Consider the following 20,286-nt stretch of genomic DNA (forward strand, 5'->3'; position numbering starts at 1 on the left):
ACAAGTTCAAAGGTTCAATAGGATACACGTTAAGTTTAGAGGTTAGATGGGTAATAGGATATAAGTTCAGGGATTAAACTATGTATTAAACTAAAAAAAATATTTACACTTCTTAACTTTACTCAGTGCAATCATATTCTTAAATATCTAAATTTCGTGCAAATAATCTATTTTCTAATGAAAATATGAATGGTTCGTTCAAGAGGATGATCCAATTTTTTAATTTTAAGGCTCTAGTTTTATCGAATTAAAATTTAGGGATATAAAAAATTATTCATAAGCTTTAAGGGTGTATCTGCACTTTTTACTAATTTTAAATAAAATTAAGAGTATAATCCTAATATATTTAAAAATACGACTAATACAATACACATGACAAATAAATTATAAAACAAAGTTTAATTAAAATTAAAATTATTTTGAATATAATATGTAGTTCAAATATAATTAAAGTTCAAATGTTTTCAAATATAATTATTTCAACCGATTTATTCAAATTTTTTTAATTTATAACAGCAAACAATTTAATATATATATGAGATTTTAGGAGTTAAAATTAAAGTGAAAAAATATATTTTCAACCATAAAAAATAAGAACTATGTAGTTAAATTAAAGTAATAATATATATATTTATATTAAATAAACATTAATTTTCATAGAGTAAATTTTAGAAATCAAACCAATTCCGCTTAATTTTTTGTTAAGAAAAGGATTGATTTGCACCAATTTTACAAAGTTTAAGTATCAAGTTGTACTTAATTATAGTTTAGGGGCATAAATGCTTTCATCAAAAGTCTAAGACAGTATCTTCATCTTTTTACCAAGTTTTAGTTTCTACAGCAATAGCAGCAGCTAGCTATCGACTGACTGATTCAGAATCAATTCAGATCAATTTGCGAGAAAAAAAATTGGAATTAAATTTTGATTTCAATTAAATTAAAGATCAAAATGGGCAGCAGTAACAGAGAAGACGATGAAATCAAGAAATTAGCAGAGATAAGCAAAACCCTAAAAGAAGGAGAAAAACTACTTGCCCCGACTCGAAGACCCGACGGTAGTTTTCGTAAACCTATTAAGATTCGTGCCGGTTTTGTCCCTCAAGAAGAAGTTCCCATCTATCTATCTAAAGGTGCTTTGGTATGTATTTTAATTGCTTTAATTAGCCCTTATTTGAATTCAGAAATTTGTCAGATTTCAATTCATTTGAATTTTTGTAGTGTTATGTATGATTTAATTTTGAATAGTGAATTTTTAGGTAGATAATTCAAGCTTTTGATAGTGTATGGAATTGAAAAGCCGAGGTATAAATTCACAGGGGTTGTTATTTTTTGGAATGTAGTGGAAAAAAGAGATGCAATCTCAGCAGCTAGTTCCGCCGGGTTATGATCCGGATTACGATGCAAAACCGAAGACGAAGGCGGAGAGGAGGAATGAAAGAAAGAAAGAGAAGAGATTACAGGTATATACCTTGCTTATGCTTTTGGTAATGTGCTATATGTTTATATGGTTAATCGTCTTTGTGTTTGTTAAAAGGACGAAAGTAATCTTGGGCGGTTGTGGGTTGTAACTGTTTTAGGTGGTTGATTCTTGTTATTGTTGCAACTCATGCATGTTGTGCATTTGTGGTCCAACTTACTAAATCAAATGCATTTGTAAATTATAGTCATGAGAGATCAATGAACTTCCTAAATTAATGCAAAGCAATTTCACAATTTGTTCCTTCACTAGCCATAATTGACTCCAATTCCTGAGAATTTATGTTTAATAGGTCTAAGAATATAACGAAATCATAATGTAGGATGTTTCGATCACTGCAAGATTAATTTCTCTAACCTTGTACGGTGTTAGCAAATTTCTTGGGGGAAATTAAAACCGGGGTGTTTCCTCTTAGTGAATGAGACCATATTTATGAAAACATGCGCATAGTGCTTGCTTAGTTGTTGGGAAATTACTTGTCTCAGCTCGCTTGCAATACCTTTCAGCAATTTTTGCAACACCTTTCAGCTATTTTTGCACACCTCCATGTGAAATATCCGACTTTCTAGATATAGGGAGCAATTTAGGAATTTGATTGATCCTTCAATTAGGGCAGAGTCTCAGACTTCCTTTGTATTTTTAAGTTGAGGAATGGGAGAAGGGAAGGAGAGACCATTGATTTTATCTTAACTTATGGATCAACTTTTTAATTTCTCAGTTGCTAAATTCCATTACAATTAAGTCAGTTTCACGTGTTGGGGATCTTTATGTACATCATTTCGCAATTCTGTCTAGAAATTTTTTCAAACGAAGGGTTTAATACAACATGAGCATGACACTCATATTTGGAACTCAATGATTGCTGGCAGGCTATGTTTGGTTCACGGAATTGGTCCGGAATAGAATAGCTATTAAGTATAGAATAGCTATTCCTTGCTTTGGTTCATGGAATAGTAACTACATGGAATTGCTATTCCATGATTTTGTGGAATAACTACGACTCTCAACAAGTAAAGAATAGCTATTACATTCCTTATGGAATAGCTATTCTATTCCATGTTATTCCATTCCATGAACCGAACATAGCTATAGCTGTAGAGATAAGTCCTCGAGTGGGAATATATTTGTCCGCCAATAATTCTATGGTTTCCCAAGGGATGGAATTACTTGTTATGAACTCGCTATGTGTCCTCAATGTTTACCTCCCACTGTAGAATGATTGCGGAAGACATGTAATAAGAAATTGTATGTCCTGCTAATGAATAATCAGTCAAGTTCTACAGACTTCATTTAAAATTGATCCATGATATATGCATGAAGTCTGGGTTCTTTGAACTAGGTATTTTTCAATGCATTCTGAAGATACACTTAAGTACTGCATTGAGAAGGGCTCAATAGAATTCCAGGGATGTCCAGAAGTTTATTTCGGCATTCCTTCTCTCATTATCTAACAATTATATTAGATTTATATTCCGTCAGCTATTAGATTTATATTCCATCAGCTAATAGCTAAAGAATATTAATTATGATAGTTGCTTACAAATGCTGTATGTTTATGAAATCCATGAATATGCTTGTTGGTTTCTGTTTCATTATTGTGTAATGAATGGCTACTGGTGCAGTTGTTTTTTGTTTGAATTTTCTGCAAAGTCTTATCATGTTAAATTCTTTTTCTGATAATATGATTATAGGGCTTTTATATTTTGTAAACAAGTTCATTAGAACACCGTGAATAGCTAGCAAAAGGAAAGGGAATGAGAATAAAGGGAAAGGAAACTGAATAACTGACTAGGATTAAAGTAGAGAGAGAATGTGCTAGAGAGAAAAATAGAGAGTTATATTTTTTGTTATTAATTAACTGATAACCTTACAATATCTCAGATTCAGTAACCCTGTGTACATTGAGGAATGAATGCTCCTATGTACATTGAGGAATGAATGCTATCCAACAGTCCAACCCAAATTTAGACTCTAGTAACTTTTGCTGCATTGGCTGCGCACGTATAACCAACCAGTTAAAAAACCAGTCCGGACGGCTGGTTGAACCGGGAACCGGACAGCTGTCCGTTCCGGTTGACCCTAAAAGCCTGAAAACAGCCACCGGTTGACCCGTATTGAACTGCCGGTTGAACCGGGAGTTGACCCAGTTGAACCGGCAGTTCATCCGGTTAGACCCTAACCCATGTCAAAAAAAATTATGGACAATTTACTCAACCGAACTGGAAGTTGAACCAGGAACCAGTGCAGCCACCGGTTTGGTTTTTAAAACACTGTGCAACCTACTCCATCTATTGATTGTAATACTGCTTAATTCCTAACTGATGATTTCTTTTGTTTTTGTTTTTTCAATACTTGCTTATGCACCAAATTTCAGTAAAAATTCAGCTGTGTACTGACTTTGGCAGGCCGCTGTTGACAAGGGTAAGAACTTGGAAGCATCATCAGATGGGGATATGAAAAGGGAAGAACTGTTGCCTGAGGAAACTGTAAGTCATGCATCTGATTCTGTGAAGTTATTGACAACTCAGATGAATGAGCTAGATGTCTCTGCCAATCATGTTGCGAGCGCCCCTGGAGACACGTCAGGGAATTCAGAACCAAGTGTTCTATCTCAAGACACCGATAAAAGAATTCGGGCGCTTAAAAAGAAGGTATGCTTAATCATGCCCTAGCATATTTTTAGAATGATGTTTATAATTCTTCACTAGATTATGCCCTTTTAAGATATTGTTATTTGTCTAGCTTCCCCTTTTTGGATATTCCATATATTTACATGTACTTTACAAAACGCATAAGCAAACACATATATGAAAATGGACAAAATAAATACACTAAACATATATTTGGTCTGAATTAGGTAATTTTCTGGGATTGTGCATGTCATAATTTTTCCATCTCAACTTGTCATGATCATTGCTCAAATTATTTTTTATAATTACCATTACAATTTGAGATCTCTTGTATATTTTCCAAAATAATTACCATTACAATTTGGGATCTCTTGTATATTTTCCAGTTTTTAGTTTTCAATTAAAGCTCGAGGGTATTGGGTTTTGTCGACATTATGATGAAGCTCTAAACTCATTTATATGATTGGCTCATCTGATTGTTCTGTCCGTCACTTTATCCAGATTCGACTTCTAGAAGCTCAGCTGCAGAAAATTGCTTCACAGGATATGAAGGCGGAGCAGATGGAGAAGTTGTCAAAATTGGAGGGCTGGCAACATGAGCTAAAGCTTTTAGAGTGTAAACATTCCGAACAGGCAGCATCATGAGTGCCGATTTGTTCAACACGGAACAAATTGTGTAGCTTTTAAATTAAGATTTCTTTTTCTTTTCTAAGATATGAACAATCTTGCATTGTGGGATCAAAAGATTCTTGCATCCAGATTTTTCCAACTGTAGTTGTGTGTGCCTATGAACCCTGTGGTTCATTCTCTTCTTGTAGACCTCATCTTGCTATTAGCAACTGGACTAATCCAGATTAGTGGTCTTTCAGAGATTAGCTTAGCATTAATCATTCCAAGTTCCATGTTTCTTAGAAATGTATGATCTCCAATTCAATTCTCACTCCCAAATTTTGTAGACAGACGTTTTGCCTTTTTCGTGCATGGATTTGTAATATGTGTAAAGTTGATTCTTAGTGCAATGACTCTTCTTTTTGTACTTTCATATTATGAATTTTAATTTTTTTAATTTTTATTTCATTTTTATTTAGTTGTATTTGTAATTTTGTCATTATAGGTTCCTCATTAACACTGTGCAAATACACCCCTAAATTTATTGGTAAAAGAATATTTATACAGCTAAACTCCAATTAAAAATCAGTGCAAATCAAATCTTTTTAACTGAAATATAAACAGAGTTGGTTAAATTAAAAGAGTTGATTTTTACTAATAATATAAGGGGAAGTTCTTACCTAGACCTGGTTTATGAAAAATTGGATCCATCCAATGAAGTGTTAGAGAAATGAGAAGAAAAATAAAATAATGAGAAAAGAGAGAAAATTGTGTTTGATTTTCTAACACCTCATTGAATAGGTACATAGAAAATTCATGGACCAGGTCTAGGTAAGAGTTTCCCTAATATAAGAGCATGTCTAATGACCTTTTTAAAATGGTCAAATTCCTTTTTAAAGAGTTTCACAATAAATGACTCTTTATTATTAAAATTTAAATTAGAGATTGAAAATGATTCTATACACTTAGAAAGTCATTTTCACTCTATTTCATTTTTTAATTAAAAATAAAAATTTCATATATTAAAAAGAAACTAGTTATTTTGTGTTTAAAATATTATATTTTTATCTTTTAACATGAGAATAAATAAATAAACATTAATATTATTTAATTTTTTTATTATTTATAAAAATAAAATAAAATAAAATAAAATAAAGAGCTGATATTAGAGAGTCCATTAGACTAAAATTAAAAATAGGCTTAATATCGTAAAAATCACAAATTTTAGCGCATTTTGTAAATTTAACATGGAACTTTAATTTTGGCAAATTAGTACATGAATTATAGGATTTTTTTTTGCAATTTTAGACACCGGGTAATTTTCTGTCGGAAATTTGCTGATGTGTACACTAGAATAGTGACAAATGTAAGTATATATATGGACCCACCTCTTTTGAGAAAAATAAAATTACCTGTATATATAAATCAAAAACCCACTAAATTAATATTGTAGACCCATTATTAATAAAAATTAGTTAAAAAACTTCTATAGATTGTTTTTATTGTATTTATCTTATAAAATAAATAAATTTATTATCTAATTCATTTACGCATTATGTGATTTACACTTTTAAATTAAAATAATAGTAAACAAACTTTTTAATCCTAAATTATTGTTTTAAACCAAAATTATAAATTTTACGTTAAAAATGAATAAACAGTATAATGTTATAATGTAAATTTTTATTCCTTTTAAAATGCCGAGTATCAATAAATCGCCGAGTGTATATATTATGAGTTTTTATTTATATATATATATATATATATATATATATATATATATATATATATATAAAATGTAAATATAGAGAAGAAAATTTTACATATTTGTAATTTATTAATTACTATTAAATTTCAAAAGTTTATGCTTGTTTAATTTTATTTAATAATTTAATCTTATATATACTTTTTTCAATAAATTGCATTGAGATATAAAAAATAAAATTTATTCACACTCAAATTTAATAAGTTGTTATTTTTCAATTATCTAACTCGACACTTGAACAAATTTATATATGCAACACGAATGATACATAGTAATTTAAGAAGTAAAATGAGCGACTAGTGGATGGGATATTATTTAATGGCCTATATTGAAGTTAATATGTTTAATAGAGTAGTTATCAAATATGTTTAGAAAATGAAAATCTGTGGAGAGTAATTATAAAAAAATTATCTAATTATTGTATTATTTTACTAAATACGCCACTGCACCAAAATAACCATTTTTCGGCATTCACATCAGTATTTTTCTGACAGAAAATTACTCAGTGCTAAAATTACAAAAAATCAAAAGTTAGTGTCTAAATTTATCAAAACAAAAAATTTGTGATTTTTTACGCTATTAACCCTTAAAAATTTAAATTTTTATTTCTAAAATATTATTTACTTTATAAAAGATGCTCTTTAAAATAAAGAGCATCTTTAGAAATGTTCTAAGTGCAATAGCCGAATTGCATCGAACAAATTTTTTAAGTAATTAGACCATAAATAATATAAATATAGAGAAGAAAATTTTACATATTTGTAATTTATTAATTACTATTAAATTTCAAAAGTTTATGCTTGTTTAATTTTATTTAATAATTTAATCTTATATATACTTTTTTCAATAAATTGCATTGAGATATAAAAAATAAAATTTATTCACACTCAAATTTAATAAGTTGTCATACTCGACACTTGAACAAATTTATATATGCAACACGAATTATACAGAGTAATTTAAGAAGTAAAATGAGCGACTAGTGGATGGAATATTATTTAATGGCCTATATTGAAATTAATATGTTTAATAGAGTAGTTATCAAATATGTTTTAAAAATGAAAATCTGTCGAGAATAATTATAAAAAATTATCTTATTATTGTATTATTTTACTAAATACGCCACTGCACCGAAATAACCATTTTCCGGCGTTCACATCAGTATTTTTTTAACAGAAAATTACTCGGTGCTAAAACTATAAAAAATCAAAAGTTAGTGTCTAAATTTATCAAAATAAAAAATTTGTGATTTTTTACGCTATTAAGCTTTAAAAGTATAAGTTTTTATTTTTAAAATATTATTTACTTTATAAAAGATGCTCTTTATAATAAAGAACATCTTTGGAAATGTTCTAAGTGCAATAGCCGAATTGCATCGAACAAATTTTTTAAAACATAATATTTTCCTTGTGCATATCTTAACTTCTTCTTTTTTAAAATAAGGAGTATTTCTCTCAATGCTAAAAATACTCAAAGTATTTTTTAAAGTTAAATTATTAAATTAAAATTTAAAATCCAGATATAATTAAAGTTAAATTATAAAAAATTATTACTCAGAAAATTTTAAAAAATGTATTCATGTATAAAATAAATTTTAAGTAATAAATATTAGATAATACTATGTGTTAATTTTTTATTTTGAAATTTATAAGCTATAAAAATAATTTATTATTTGATTGTCACTTATATTTTATAAGTCAATTTGTTAGTTATAACTTTGCTACAACTACTATTCAAATATTCTATTTGTAATTTTTAGTTTTCATTCTTCATTGTAGTAATAATTGAAACAACTAAATTTTTATTAGTGACAAATAATTGAATACAAATAAACAAAAAGATCATGAAGCTTCATATATAACATATTATATTATTATTGTTACAAACGACCACCAATACATAAACACATAATTATTATATACGAAGCAACATATTTTTTTTCACTTTATTCAAATGTGCAAAAACAAAAGCAAAAATAAACCAATACCACAATATAAGACAAAGAAAAACAAACAACACAAACTATTTCAGGCAATGATCTTCTTCTTCTTCTTCCTCTTCTATGGCTTGTACATACCTATCTTACACTCTATCTCTTGAACCCAACCAAGAACGGAGCTCCGGCGCCGGCAATCCATTGCCTCGAACCAGGAAGGAAAGTTCCGACAGTGAACTGTTGTGCATCGTTCCTGGTCAAGAAATGAAGTGTCTTCCACTTAATTCTCCGGGCAGTGTTGGCCCCGGGTCCTCTGTTGCTGTACTCAGCGTAGTATAATGTGTCGAGGAACTCGCTTCCGGCCCACGGCATCCATCCTTCGGGCTGGATGAAGTCACCGAGTTGAGTCTCCATGATCACGGTTCTTGAATGTGCCTTCCATGGTCTGCCCAAGTATGTTCTGGTGGTGAGTCTGTCGGGGACGAGTTTCGCCTCGGGAACGATTCGGCAGTTGTGGATGACGAGTCCGGTGTTTTGGCCCTTTTCCTTTCTGCCGTCGGCTGTTACTGTGTTGAACTGGTTCTCGTTTGGTTTCCTGACGATGATCAGTGAGTTTTGAATGACGGCGGCTCCGTAACCGAAGAGGAAATCGATGGTGCCGGAGATGACACAGTTACGGTAGAATTGACGTTTGGCTTGGTATAAGAGTGTGTCTTGATAACCGTCCATTCTACAGTTGTGGAAAACTGACATGTCTGAGTTGACTCGGAGGGCAACGGCTTGGTGACCGTCTGGTCCGGCTGTGTTTTGGAATCCCATGGACTTGCATATGAAACCATCAGCTTCAACCACTGTAATTAATCATCAGAATTCAGATAAAATTAGGGTTAGTTTTGATAATGCCTGACTCACTGAGTTCTATTTTGTTAACTCACAATCCTGAAGACAATTTCAGTATCGTTGATACAAATTTACCCTATGTATTAATTAGTACCAAAACTTCAATTCGTATGGAAGAATTATTTTAATATTTTATATTACTCAGATAGTAATATTATACCGTCAATTTTCAATTTAAAAATACGATCGAATGAAACATACTATTAAAATATACTCTCAACAGTTGTCATAGTAATCATCATCTTACGTGACATCTAACGTAAGAGAATAGTTTTTATTATATTGCCGTCGATTTTTGGGTCGCCTAAAACCGATTTGAAAAATTTGGAGTACTATCTATACCTTAAAAACTACCATTTTGATAGAAATTAAAGTTTTGATGCCAAATTGAAATAGAGGGAAAATATTTGGTACCATTTTAAAATTATTATGATGGAAAACTTACCAAAAGAAGCGGTGTTCCAGGTGTTAACACCGCTGGCGAAGCTCTTCTTTCCGGTGACTATGGTGTGTCTAGGTCCGTCACCGTACATGTAAATATTCTGGTGAGTCTTTGGCACCTTAACGGCTTCATTATAAAGTCCAGCCTTAACATAGATAACATATCTGCCCTTATGTCCCTTAGGGTATGAGTTTATAGCATCGTTAATGGATTTAAACTGACCACTCCCGTCACGAGCCACAACTGCATTTGGTGGAAGCTTGCCATTGTCGCGAGCCGCCAAGAGCTTACGGTCAGGACCGGACAACCAGGTTGGATACCCGTCGGCCTGAAGAAGACGACGAGAGTTCGTGCCTGGAAGCTTAATCTCAAGACCGAAAGATCTCAGAACATCAGAAATTCCTGAAAGAATGTTCAACACGTTATCCGTAAGCTGATTTCCGAATTCCGTGCTTTTCTGCATCGCGGATTTCATCTCGTTTTCCTGATCGAATCCGTCCATGCACAATTCTTGATACGAAATCAAAGAACTTAGATAGATACGGAAATCATCAGCTTGGTCCGCTAGGGTTTTGATGTTTATATCTTTCATTTTGCCAAGAATTTCTTGGAGCTCCTCATTTGCATCGTTCAACAATGTTTTACAATCTTCCAAAGCCAGTTTCGTACGAGGTAACCCGCTGGCTTTTACGACAAGATCATCACTCAAGTTCAATGATTTTGTAAATGAAGATGAAATTGCTAATATTCCTGCTCTGATTAGCTCTTTAGGATCGGTACTATTAATAGCACCTAGGGTTTGTGTGCAAGCTTCCTTGTAATCAGTAGGCCCGCACAATTGTGTAACAGCTTTCATGTGTGGTGTCAAATTTTCAACAGTATTTGATACGCTGGTCCTGTTGACGGCTGCCACCACTCCGATAACGACACCGACGACAAGAATCAGGGAAATCCCTGAAACTACTATCTTTCCGATCATTTTTTTAATTTTTTTTTCGTAATTTCGATTTATTTTAATCTCTCCCTCTGGTGACCGGCCCCTACCGACAAATGATATGGGCCGATGTGAAAGGGGTTAAAGTCGGAGAGGAAGAGAGTTTTTTTATTTACTCTCTATGTCTTTATTGGTGACGATGATGATGATATCGAAAATGTTGGTATTTATAGGATTGTGAATTTTCTTAATTTATCAAACCTTAATTTTGCATGAAATATTCCTTAAAGAATTGAATGGTAGACCTTTTGTTCAGTTGATTTAGGTGTGTACTGTGGATAAGAAAATGCTAAATGATCTCTAAATAGAAACAAGTCATTTTAAGCCAAAGGTAATTCTAGTTTCTCTCTAAATTTAGTATAAACTTTTAAGAAAAAAACAATTTTGTGAGTAGGAATTTTGAGGATACTAGGAAAATACTTCACCATCCAATATGTAGATTTTACTATTTCGTACCGGCTGTTTTACAACCATTCGTTGGATTTATGATACATACCTATTAAATTTTAGGGGAGAATTAATAATTTTAATAGTTTTTCTTTAATTCATTTAGTCAAAAAGTATCATATTTATTATTTATATGAACATTTATTTTTATAATTAGGGAGGAGAGAGTAAGACTCGAACACGAGACCTCTTACCAAATTGCATGTGGTTGTTACCATTGTGCTACAAGAGCACCGGCTTATATAAACATTTTTTATGCATTATAAATAAATATATTTTCCTGAACAAGTGCATTAATTAATATTAACACATGATAAACGGATATTAAACACTCCAAGTCAATGAACTTACTTATTATTACAGAAAGGGTACTAAACTTTATTTTGTTACAAAAAAGTCACTAAACTATATATTTTATTATGACGATGTCACTCATATAAAACGCACCGTTTTGACACTAAAACGCACCGTTTTTGCTTATGTGGCAAGCCGGAACTACAAATAGGAATATAACTTAGTGACCTTTTTGTAATTCACAATAAGTTTAGTGACCTTTTTGTAACAAAATTTAACCGAATCCGCCGTAGTGACCTCCCGTTATAATAAAAGGTATAACTCAGTGATCGTTTTGTAACAAAATAAGGTTTAATACCCTTTCTGTAATAACAGATCAGTTCAGTGACCTAGGGTGTTTAATATCCCAGGATAAACACTGTATGAAATGGAACTACTCAACAAAAGGATAATAATTAGAGAAAATGTTTGTTTATATCGAGAATTATATATAGACCATTTTTCATATACATATATATATATATATATATATATATATATATATATATATATATATGTTATATTTTGGAAAAAAGTTTTAAAATGACCCTCATGTATGCTCCGTGTATCTTATTGCCTCTAATATATTTGCGATCTCAAATATGATCCTGACGTCGTTAAAAAGTATCAGAAAAACACACCAATTTCACGGTGTTACACATTCGTTGTGAACATGCTGACATGGATTGAAATAGCCGTAGTATATCTGATGTGGCAAATCTCTATTTTTCATCTCTGTAGGTCACCAAACTTTTTTCAAATTACAGAAAGGTTACTAAACAAACCTTTCTTACAAAATGGTCATTGAACTATACCTTTTATTACAAAAGGGTACACCCATAAAAAAACAGACCGTTTTCACGCAAAAATACAACATTTTTACTTACGTGGCAAGCCGAAATTACGAAAAGGAACATAATTCAGTGATTTTTTGTAATAAAATGTATAACTCAATGACCTTTTTGTAATTCACAAAAAATTTAGTGATCTTTTCGTAACAAGAGAAACATTTTTGTAACAAAAGTTATAGTTTACTGATCATTTTGTAAGAAAAGTTTATTAAGTTACCGTTCTGTAATTTAAGAAAAGGTTAGTGATCTACATCCCTATTTTCCACGTGTGAAGACGATTCCCCTCCCCTTTCTTTTTGTTTCTCTAATCAATTAATCCAACTACCGAAATCAGAGAAATTAAAACCCTAAATTAAATCTCTGTGTCGAATCTTATGTCCCCTCTTTCTTCTCTTTAATCTTCAAACCCCTGTCGAATCTTATGTCCCCTCTTTTTTTCTCTTTAATTTCAAACCCTAAATCGCTACTTTTTGACTCAAAAAGAATAAGGTCTGTCAGTGGTGAAAGATGAGAAAGACAGAAAAAAACGTGGACTTAACAAGGTAATGTGGTCCTCTCTATTCTTGTTTATTATTTTAAAAGCAACGGGGTAATGTTGACCACCATTATTTCTACAATTAAAATACTGGAAACAGCCTAGGATTTCGCAAAACAATATTTGTTTAACAGTTAGGCTTAAATTTTTAATTCTTAATTATATAAATTGGTTGCTCGTATTGTAAATTAATTTAATTCATTTATCCATGTTACTTTTTGCTTATTTCAGAATGGACGAAGGGGGTTGATATACATTTTAATTATGGGGGAGAATGAGTTTATAATCTTGACTTGCAAATGGTGATGTGGATACAATATATAACTTTGATCCAACTACATAAAGTTGAGTGATTTACAGCCGCGATATGCTGAGAAATTGGGGTTTAAAAATGTTGAATACATATTTGTGTTAAAGCCTTGTACAAAGCTAAATGATGGAGTATTTCTATTGGATGGTGATGATGATACCAAAAAAATGTTGAACTACATGAGGAAAAATAGCTGGTGCAGTGATATATACGTATATGTTGATCATAGGGCAGATGACCCAGTGTTTCATAGATTAATGCTATATCTTGAAAGGCTAGGGGATGTGGCTGAGCCATCAGGGACAGTAAATGAGCTGCTGCGGGAACTAAATGAACCAGCATGGGAGTTAAATGAACCAATAGACGAAGTACATGGTGTAGTTGATGAGGTAGAAGAGTTAATTATGGAAGAACAAGGGCCAACTGTGGAAGAAGAGGAGCAACTAAGGGATGAGCAAAGGCCAATTGTGCATGAAAAGGTGGAAATAGAGGATGAACAGAAGCCAATTATGGATGAAGAGTTGGCAATAGAGGATAAAGAGGGTCCAGAAGGGGTTGCAGATGGGCCAGAAATTGGGGATGAAGAGGGACTGCTGAGTATGTGGCTATGGCAATAAAGAAAAAATTGTAATTGTTGAGTTTAAGCAATCAGTAGAGTATGATTTGAAAGTTAGAGTTCCAATTCCTAAATGTAAAAGGGCAAAAAGACTGGCAATGCAGGAGTTGAATGGGAGCTATAAGGCTGAATTTGAATATTTAGAGGCATATGCAGATGTCTTGATTAGAAGTAATCCTATAAGAACTATTAGGATAGATCTTTGTGGGTCAAGTTTGAGGGAGGGAAAAAGAGTGTTTAATAGGATGTATGTGTGTGTTTTTTAGCATGTACGATGGGCTAGTTGGCTGGTTGTAGACCATTCATAGGGCTAGATGGATGTTTTTTTAAAGGCTCACTGTAAAGGGCAACTTCTAGCAGCAGTAGGCAAAGATGCCAATGACCAAATGTACCCAATCGCCTGAGCAGTACAGTCAAAGAAAATACCAGAAATTGGACCTGGTTTTTGGAGTTATTGGTAAAGGATCTAAATTTTGAAGATAACAGCAAATGTACACTGATAACTGATATGCAGAAGGTACGTTATAACTCCTATCTATATTATTAAATTGTACATTCTAACTATGTGTATAGTATTAAGTTGAGGAGACTTGGAGAAACTGTTTTGGATTGTAGCATGGAGCACCTTTGAGGAAGATTTTGAAGATAACTTAAAATAAATTGGTGAAGTCAATCTGCATGCAGTTACAAACCTTATGCATTATACTCCTCCTAATTAGTGTAGGGCTTACTTTACCAGCAAATGTGCCTCTTGGACAGTGGACAACAACATATTTGAGTGCTTCAATTCATGGATCAGAGAGGCAAGGAACAAGCCAATTGTTTCCATGCTTGAAGAGATCAGACTGAAAACAATGATGAGAATAGCCTATAACAGAGGAGGAGATGCTAAATGGAGAAGTAATTGGAGCCCTATTTGCATGGATCTGTTCCAGGATTAAAAAGAATATGCAACAAAAAATTGTAAAACAATTTTTAATGTTGATAATGGTTTTGAATATGGTGAAGAAGAGGACAAGCATACTGTGTTTTTGGACAAGCAACAATGCACTTGTAGGGCATGTGAACAGAGTGGAATCCCATGTCCTCGTGTAATTTGTGCTATGCTAAGTCTTAAGGATGAACCAAAGGACCATTTAAGCAACTAGTACTCAAAGGAAATGTACAAAATAGCATATCAATTCTGCCTACAACCAGTTCCTGGAAGAAGGTTCTTCAAATGTCATTTGTTCCAATCTATAGAACCTCCCCCAATAACTAAGATGACATGAAGACCAAGGAAAAAGAGAATAAGAGGGTCTAATGAACCAAGATCTACATCTACAACAAGGTTAAGCAAAAGCGGGAAGAAGAAAATCTGTGAAAAATATGGAGAAGAAGGTCACAACAGGATCAATTGTCAGAATCTCACAAGACCAGATCAAGTAATCTATTAGTGCTTTTTGATTGAGTGGTTGTGAATTACTTTTGTATTTTGGGTTGAATTGTTACTGTGAATGTGTTGAGTGGTTGTACATTATTGAGTTGCAAAAGGAAACTGCCATTGCTAGGCTAAATGTTGACTTTCCATCTTGGCTTTAGCCTAGAGTATCCACTGATTTTGGGCCTGCATTTGGAGCAACTAGTACTGGGCCTGCATCTGCAACAACTAGTGATGGGCATGCATCTGCAACAACCAGTGCTGGGCCTTCTTCTACAACATATAGTGGTGGGCCTTCAGTTAGAAGAGCGAGGCAAGGCCAGAGAATGTAAGATGGGTCTGCAATGAGGAACTTAGGCCAAATAGTGCATACTAGTGAAGTTTGATGTGGGCCTCAAGGGGATTATGAGACAGGGCAAATTACTTTAGATGTAAGTGTTTTCTCTTCAAATGATTTGACAATTTTTTTACATGTTGATTCGGCAATTAGTTTACATGTATGATTTGGCATTATTTTTTCACAGCCTGGAATGCCAACTAAAATAGTCATAAGACCATCTTTTCTGCATGTTCTTCCTTAGTAGAAATTGATCCTAAAAACAGGTTTCCAATCCCTAATGAAAACTATTTAAGGCAGATAAGAAGGCAGGCTCGTGTGCAGCAATCAGCTTCTTCCAGTTTCACAAGGATTGTAAAGTACACATGTGAGTGTATAAAATTTACAATTTTCAATATCTGGTTTGCAATGGAATAGAGGTCCTAGCATTACACAATCACAATTGGAGCAGCAAAGGGATGCAATGAGAAGCAAACAGATGGATAAGGGAAAGGACAAGGCTAAAGAAAACAAATGAATGCATAACACATTTGTAGTTGAAGCTAAGCTAAACTAGAAAAACTAAGCTAAACTACATTATATAAAATGAATCTAAAAATTAAGAAGCTCATGTGAAATTAACATAACAACAATTTCTAAGTTAACAAAGGACTAAGGACAAAAAACTGGAGCTTTGAAATGGTTATTGTTTATTGATCGATAGATATCAAATACAATAAGCTAGCTAAATATAAACAATAATAAAAAAACCAGTCTAATGTCATATAACTTTCTATTTAGATAAATACTAGCTAAATTAACAAGATAATTAATATTAACTAAATAAAAATTAAAAAAATATAATTAAATGGTTTTTTGACCAAAAAAAACTCATAAATTTATTTTGGATCAGCGCAAATAAATATAGAAAAAATATTTAAATTGTTATTTCATCATGATATTTTTAAAAAATATTCATCAATATTTTATTATTTTTGGTATTTTATAAAACGGCTTAATCACCAAAAAAATGCTCCACCTTTCAGCCCCATTTCAGTTGCACCTCAACGTTGTAATTTTGTCCAATTCACCCAAATTCACACCTTTGGTTTCCAATTCCACCCTCAAAATCAAATTGGATTCTTTTCCACTCGGAAAAAATTCATAAAAACTCTTATAATGTACTTGTTTGAACTTTTTTCCACACAAAAAGTTAAAAATGAATGACTTATTTTAACTTTTTCCTTGAGGGTGGAATTGAAACCCAAAGGAGCAAATTTGGGTGAATTGGATAAAATTTCAACGTCGGGATGCAACTGAAAAGAGCTAAAAGGTGGAGGGTTATTTGGTTATTAAGCCTTATAATAAAATTAAGTCAATATTTTTTATTTCGAAAAAAAAACCATAATTCTATACATACTTTAAAAAATTAAGGTATTCTTTTATTAATTCTTTTTAATAAAATTATTAATTTCACTAAATAAGTAAAATCCATTAACAGGGCTAATATTCTGTCAAATAGGCTGTATTTTGTGTTTATTTTATTTATCTTTTTTAAAAATAAATCTACTTTAAATTAGTTGTTAGCGGAAATTAATAATTTTTTTAAAACAGGTGAAACAACTACTTAGAGAGAAGCAAGGTCGAATCCCTTATCTCTTCATGTACAATGAGTGACTTGGCCATCAGCCTAATCCCTCAGATATCTTTTTGGTTTACTTACTCTACATGTAAAAGGGTTAAAAGAGGATTGAGTTGAAAAAGACACTAAAAGATATGAAAATGGTCCTTTTATTTTATTTTTGTCTTGATCATGAAATTTTCTTAATAGATTTATACTATAAAACAACATCTTTAAACCTAAATTTCATATTTAAATTAATCCTTATCCGATCCGGATAGGTCCTTTGCGGGAGGTAAAACTCTGGCCTAAGTTTTAAACGGCTGCATATATGAGAACGGTTCGAATCCCGATCTCACTTAAGCCAGAAGAGTATTTTAGCAACTCACATGCGTCTTGGGTTAAAATGGTCCTTTCATTGATATCCTTTTTAGACTATAAAAAGACTCACTAAACAAACGCCATACAGTAATAATGACAACTGAAAATAAAAATTAATAATTAAAACACTTTATAGCTTTTTTTATTTTAATTTTTTTGTTATTATATTTACTACAATTTCTGTAAATTAATTATAATTATTTGTATAATTTTATTTGCTATAATCATAAATTGAGAGATTGATTTTTTTACTAATTAAACTTTTTGATTGAGAAATAATTTTATTTTAAAAAGAAAGTACACTACATATTTTTAAAATTTATTTATATAAATACTGTAAAGTTTTAAAAATTATATTCATACTTTAAAAATTAAAACAATTAAATTAATTGTAAATTTATTTGACTAAAATTACAATAAAATATTAAAATCATGTTATTATTTTAAAAATTGAAAAATTTGAATAAAATTGCAACACCGTAACGGTTTGGATTTTAATTTACTATAAGACTTTATTTTAGTTTTTTTTTTATAAAAAAATACTACATTTAAAAAATATAAGTTTTCTTCAAAAAAAAATATAAATCAACCAGAAAAAACATTTAAATAACGAGTTGTTGTATAATTTAAGTTTATTTTTTCTTCATGTGGTTCCTATTCTTTTGCGACAACCTAAACATTAAAAAAAATACTATCAGAGTCTAATGACCAGTCGCCAGAATTCGGCCAAAACTTTTTATAAACGGCGACAGTCAACGGCAGTCACCAAGTGCACTGTTGATTAGTGGAGTGTTGATTTTTGTTGGCTTTTATAAATAAATGTTTTTTAAGTATATCTTAGGTGTGTTTTTTGTTTTTGTGGTGTTTTTTCAATATAGTTTTGGTTTCCAATTCTTTTTTTTTTGCGCTTTTTGTGTTTATTATTGATGGAGTCTGCCTTCTGAACCGGTGAGTAAGACCTGCAAAACAGGGTAGAAGCTAACCGGACGGTGGTTGTCCGATTAACTCTCCGATGCTAAAGTCAGTTTAGAGCTTTGAGCAGCGTTTTGTGTATATGAATGTAATTGTGATTCCAGGCATACCTCGTGCTCCTTTTATAGTAGTCGAATATACCTAGTAGAGTTGTATTAGGCAGGTGAATCCTACTTTGCAGGGATTCGGCGATATCGTAGGGATTCTCCTGATTTGTCGTGATCTACCTTAATCTGATAAGAGTCCTATTTAGGAACGTCTTCCTAAATAGTCTTATCTTCCTAAAGTAGAGCTTATCCTTCCATATATAGTGTTTGTGTCCGAATAGGACAATACTTCCATTCTCAGTCGATTACCCGAATCCCGGAATTAACGCGCTTTGGGCGGATCATGTGGGATTCGGTCTTTATTAGCATATCTCTGAATCTCTAAGGATTCGGTCTTTATTAGCATATCCGACTCTTTAAGGATTCGACGTCTCTTCCCTATCTTCGGATCTTCAGGGGGAGTCCGGTATCATCTGAGAATGGATCTCCTGTGACTCGGCTCCATTATACTTACAATAGGATTCGGTATCCATCATTAGCCCCCCCCCCCCCCCCCCCCCCCCCCGCAAGTGAGCTGAAGTAGTTTGGCATTTATGCCTTAGTGGATTTTAGCTCTTTTGGAGCTGAGTTCCCTTATACGGGCGAGTCGCTTTATATTCCGGGCGAGTCGTTTCATATGTTTGTGGATGACGTTTCTTCTTTAGTAAGATTCTGTGTTGCCACGTGTCGACATTTAGTGATTTAACGATTAATGATTTATTCAAAAACTCTTCGTATTTAATCTCTTTGCATTTCTTCTTTTCCCTCTTACTTGTTTTTCGTATTTGTTCTTATTTCTTGCAGCTATTTCCTTTTCGTTCTTTGTCTGATTATTTGGTTCTTCGTGACTTGTTTTATCCAGATTTTCAGGTATGTTCTCTTTTGTTACTTGGATGTTAATATGGTTTTCTTCCTTGTATATGTTCTTCATGATCATCGTTCTGGAAATTCCTTTTCTGTACTTGGTGTTCTTCGATGTGTTCTTCAATGTGTTCTTCAATATATTTCTTGTTTGATCTTTATTTTGTATTTATATTTGTGATTTCCTGTTCTAGGATGCCTCTTAGTCGAGTGGAAGATGCATGCGCTGCCATGGCTTTTACCAGATCAAAGCTTCGTAGGAGTGAAGTCTTAGATATCTATTTTAAGTATAGCTTTCCTTTCGATTATAGGGTAATATTACCCGGTGCCGATATGGCTGCTTCCGATTCTCCAGGATCTTGTTGTAGGGCGGTTCTCTTCGAAGAGCAATTTGCTGCTGGTCTTAGGTTTCCTTTAGACTCATTTTTAGTAGAAGTGTGCAGGGATTTAAAGGTTGCTCTGGGACAACTTTATCCCGGTACGATTAAAGTAGTGCTCGCCTTTTCGGAGGCGTGTAGACTTCGGGGTTGTGCCCCTTCTCTCAACGTGTTGTATCATTTCGTAGACTTTAGGAAGTGCGATGGTTGCTTCGTTTTCGCCCTTGGCAGAGAAGGGCGATCTCGTATTTATCTTCCTTGCCTAACCAGTCGCTGGCGAAGGCGTTTCTTTATTGTTTACCATAAATTTGTTTTTCTTCATTTTTCGGATGGTTTTTCTTCTCACCAAGTTCAGAGTTGTCCGTCTCCTTTAAGTTTATCCGAGTCAAAACTTGCTTTTGACATAT

The 20,286-nt window shown here is 32.5% G+C and overlaps 2 protein-coding genes across 3 annotated transcripts; one reads left to right on the forward strand and one right to left on the reverse strand.

Moving 5' to 3' along the window:
- The first annotated feature begins 823 nt into the window (after positions 1 to 823).
- LOC126660647 (partner of Y14 and mago) lies at positions 824 to 5,149 on the forward strand. Of its 2 annotated transcripts, none has more exons than XM_050354227.2 (4): positions 824 to 1,138; positions 1,341 to 1,460; positions 3,898 to 4,128; positions 4,609 to 5,149. In XM_050354227.2, the coding sequence occupies exons 1-4, from the start codon at positions 950 to 952 to the stop codon at positions 4,750 to 4,752; spliced, it is 684 nt and encodes a 227-aa protein (XP_050210184.1). In that variant the 5' UTR covers positions 824 to 949; the 3' UTR covers positions 4,753 to 5,149. The 2 variants fall into 2 exon arrangements, with proteins under 2 accessions (XP_050210184.1, XP_050210183.1); XM_050354226.2 differs by having other exon boundaries at positions 825 to 1,138; positions 3,883 to 4,128.
- Positions 5,150 to 8,310: 3,161 nt separating this feature from the next.
- LOC126660646 (pectinesterase-like) lies at positions 8,311 to 10,899 on the reverse strand. Its single transcript, XM_050354225.2, has 2 exons — positions 9,763 to 10,899; positions 8,311 to 9,268 (listed from the first exon to the last, which is right to left on the reverse strand). Exons 1-2 carry the CDS (start codon positions 10,736 to 10,738, stop codon positions 8,571 to 8,573), a joined length of 1,674 nt encoding a protein of 557 aa, XP_050210182.1. The 5' UTR covers positions 10,739 to 10,899; the 3' UTR covers positions 8,311 to 8,570.
- Between the last annotated feature and the right edge of the window lie 9,387 nt (positions 10,900 to 20,286).

This window comes from Mercurialis annua, linkage group LG8 (genome assembly GCF_937616625.2).
Source record: "Mercurialis annua linkage group LG8, ddMerAnnu1.2, whole genome shotgun sequence".
In the NCBI taxonomy this organism is placed as follows: Eukaryota; Viridiplantae; Streptophyta; class Magnoliopsida; order Malpighiales; family Euphorbiaceae; genus Mercurialis; species Mercurialis annua.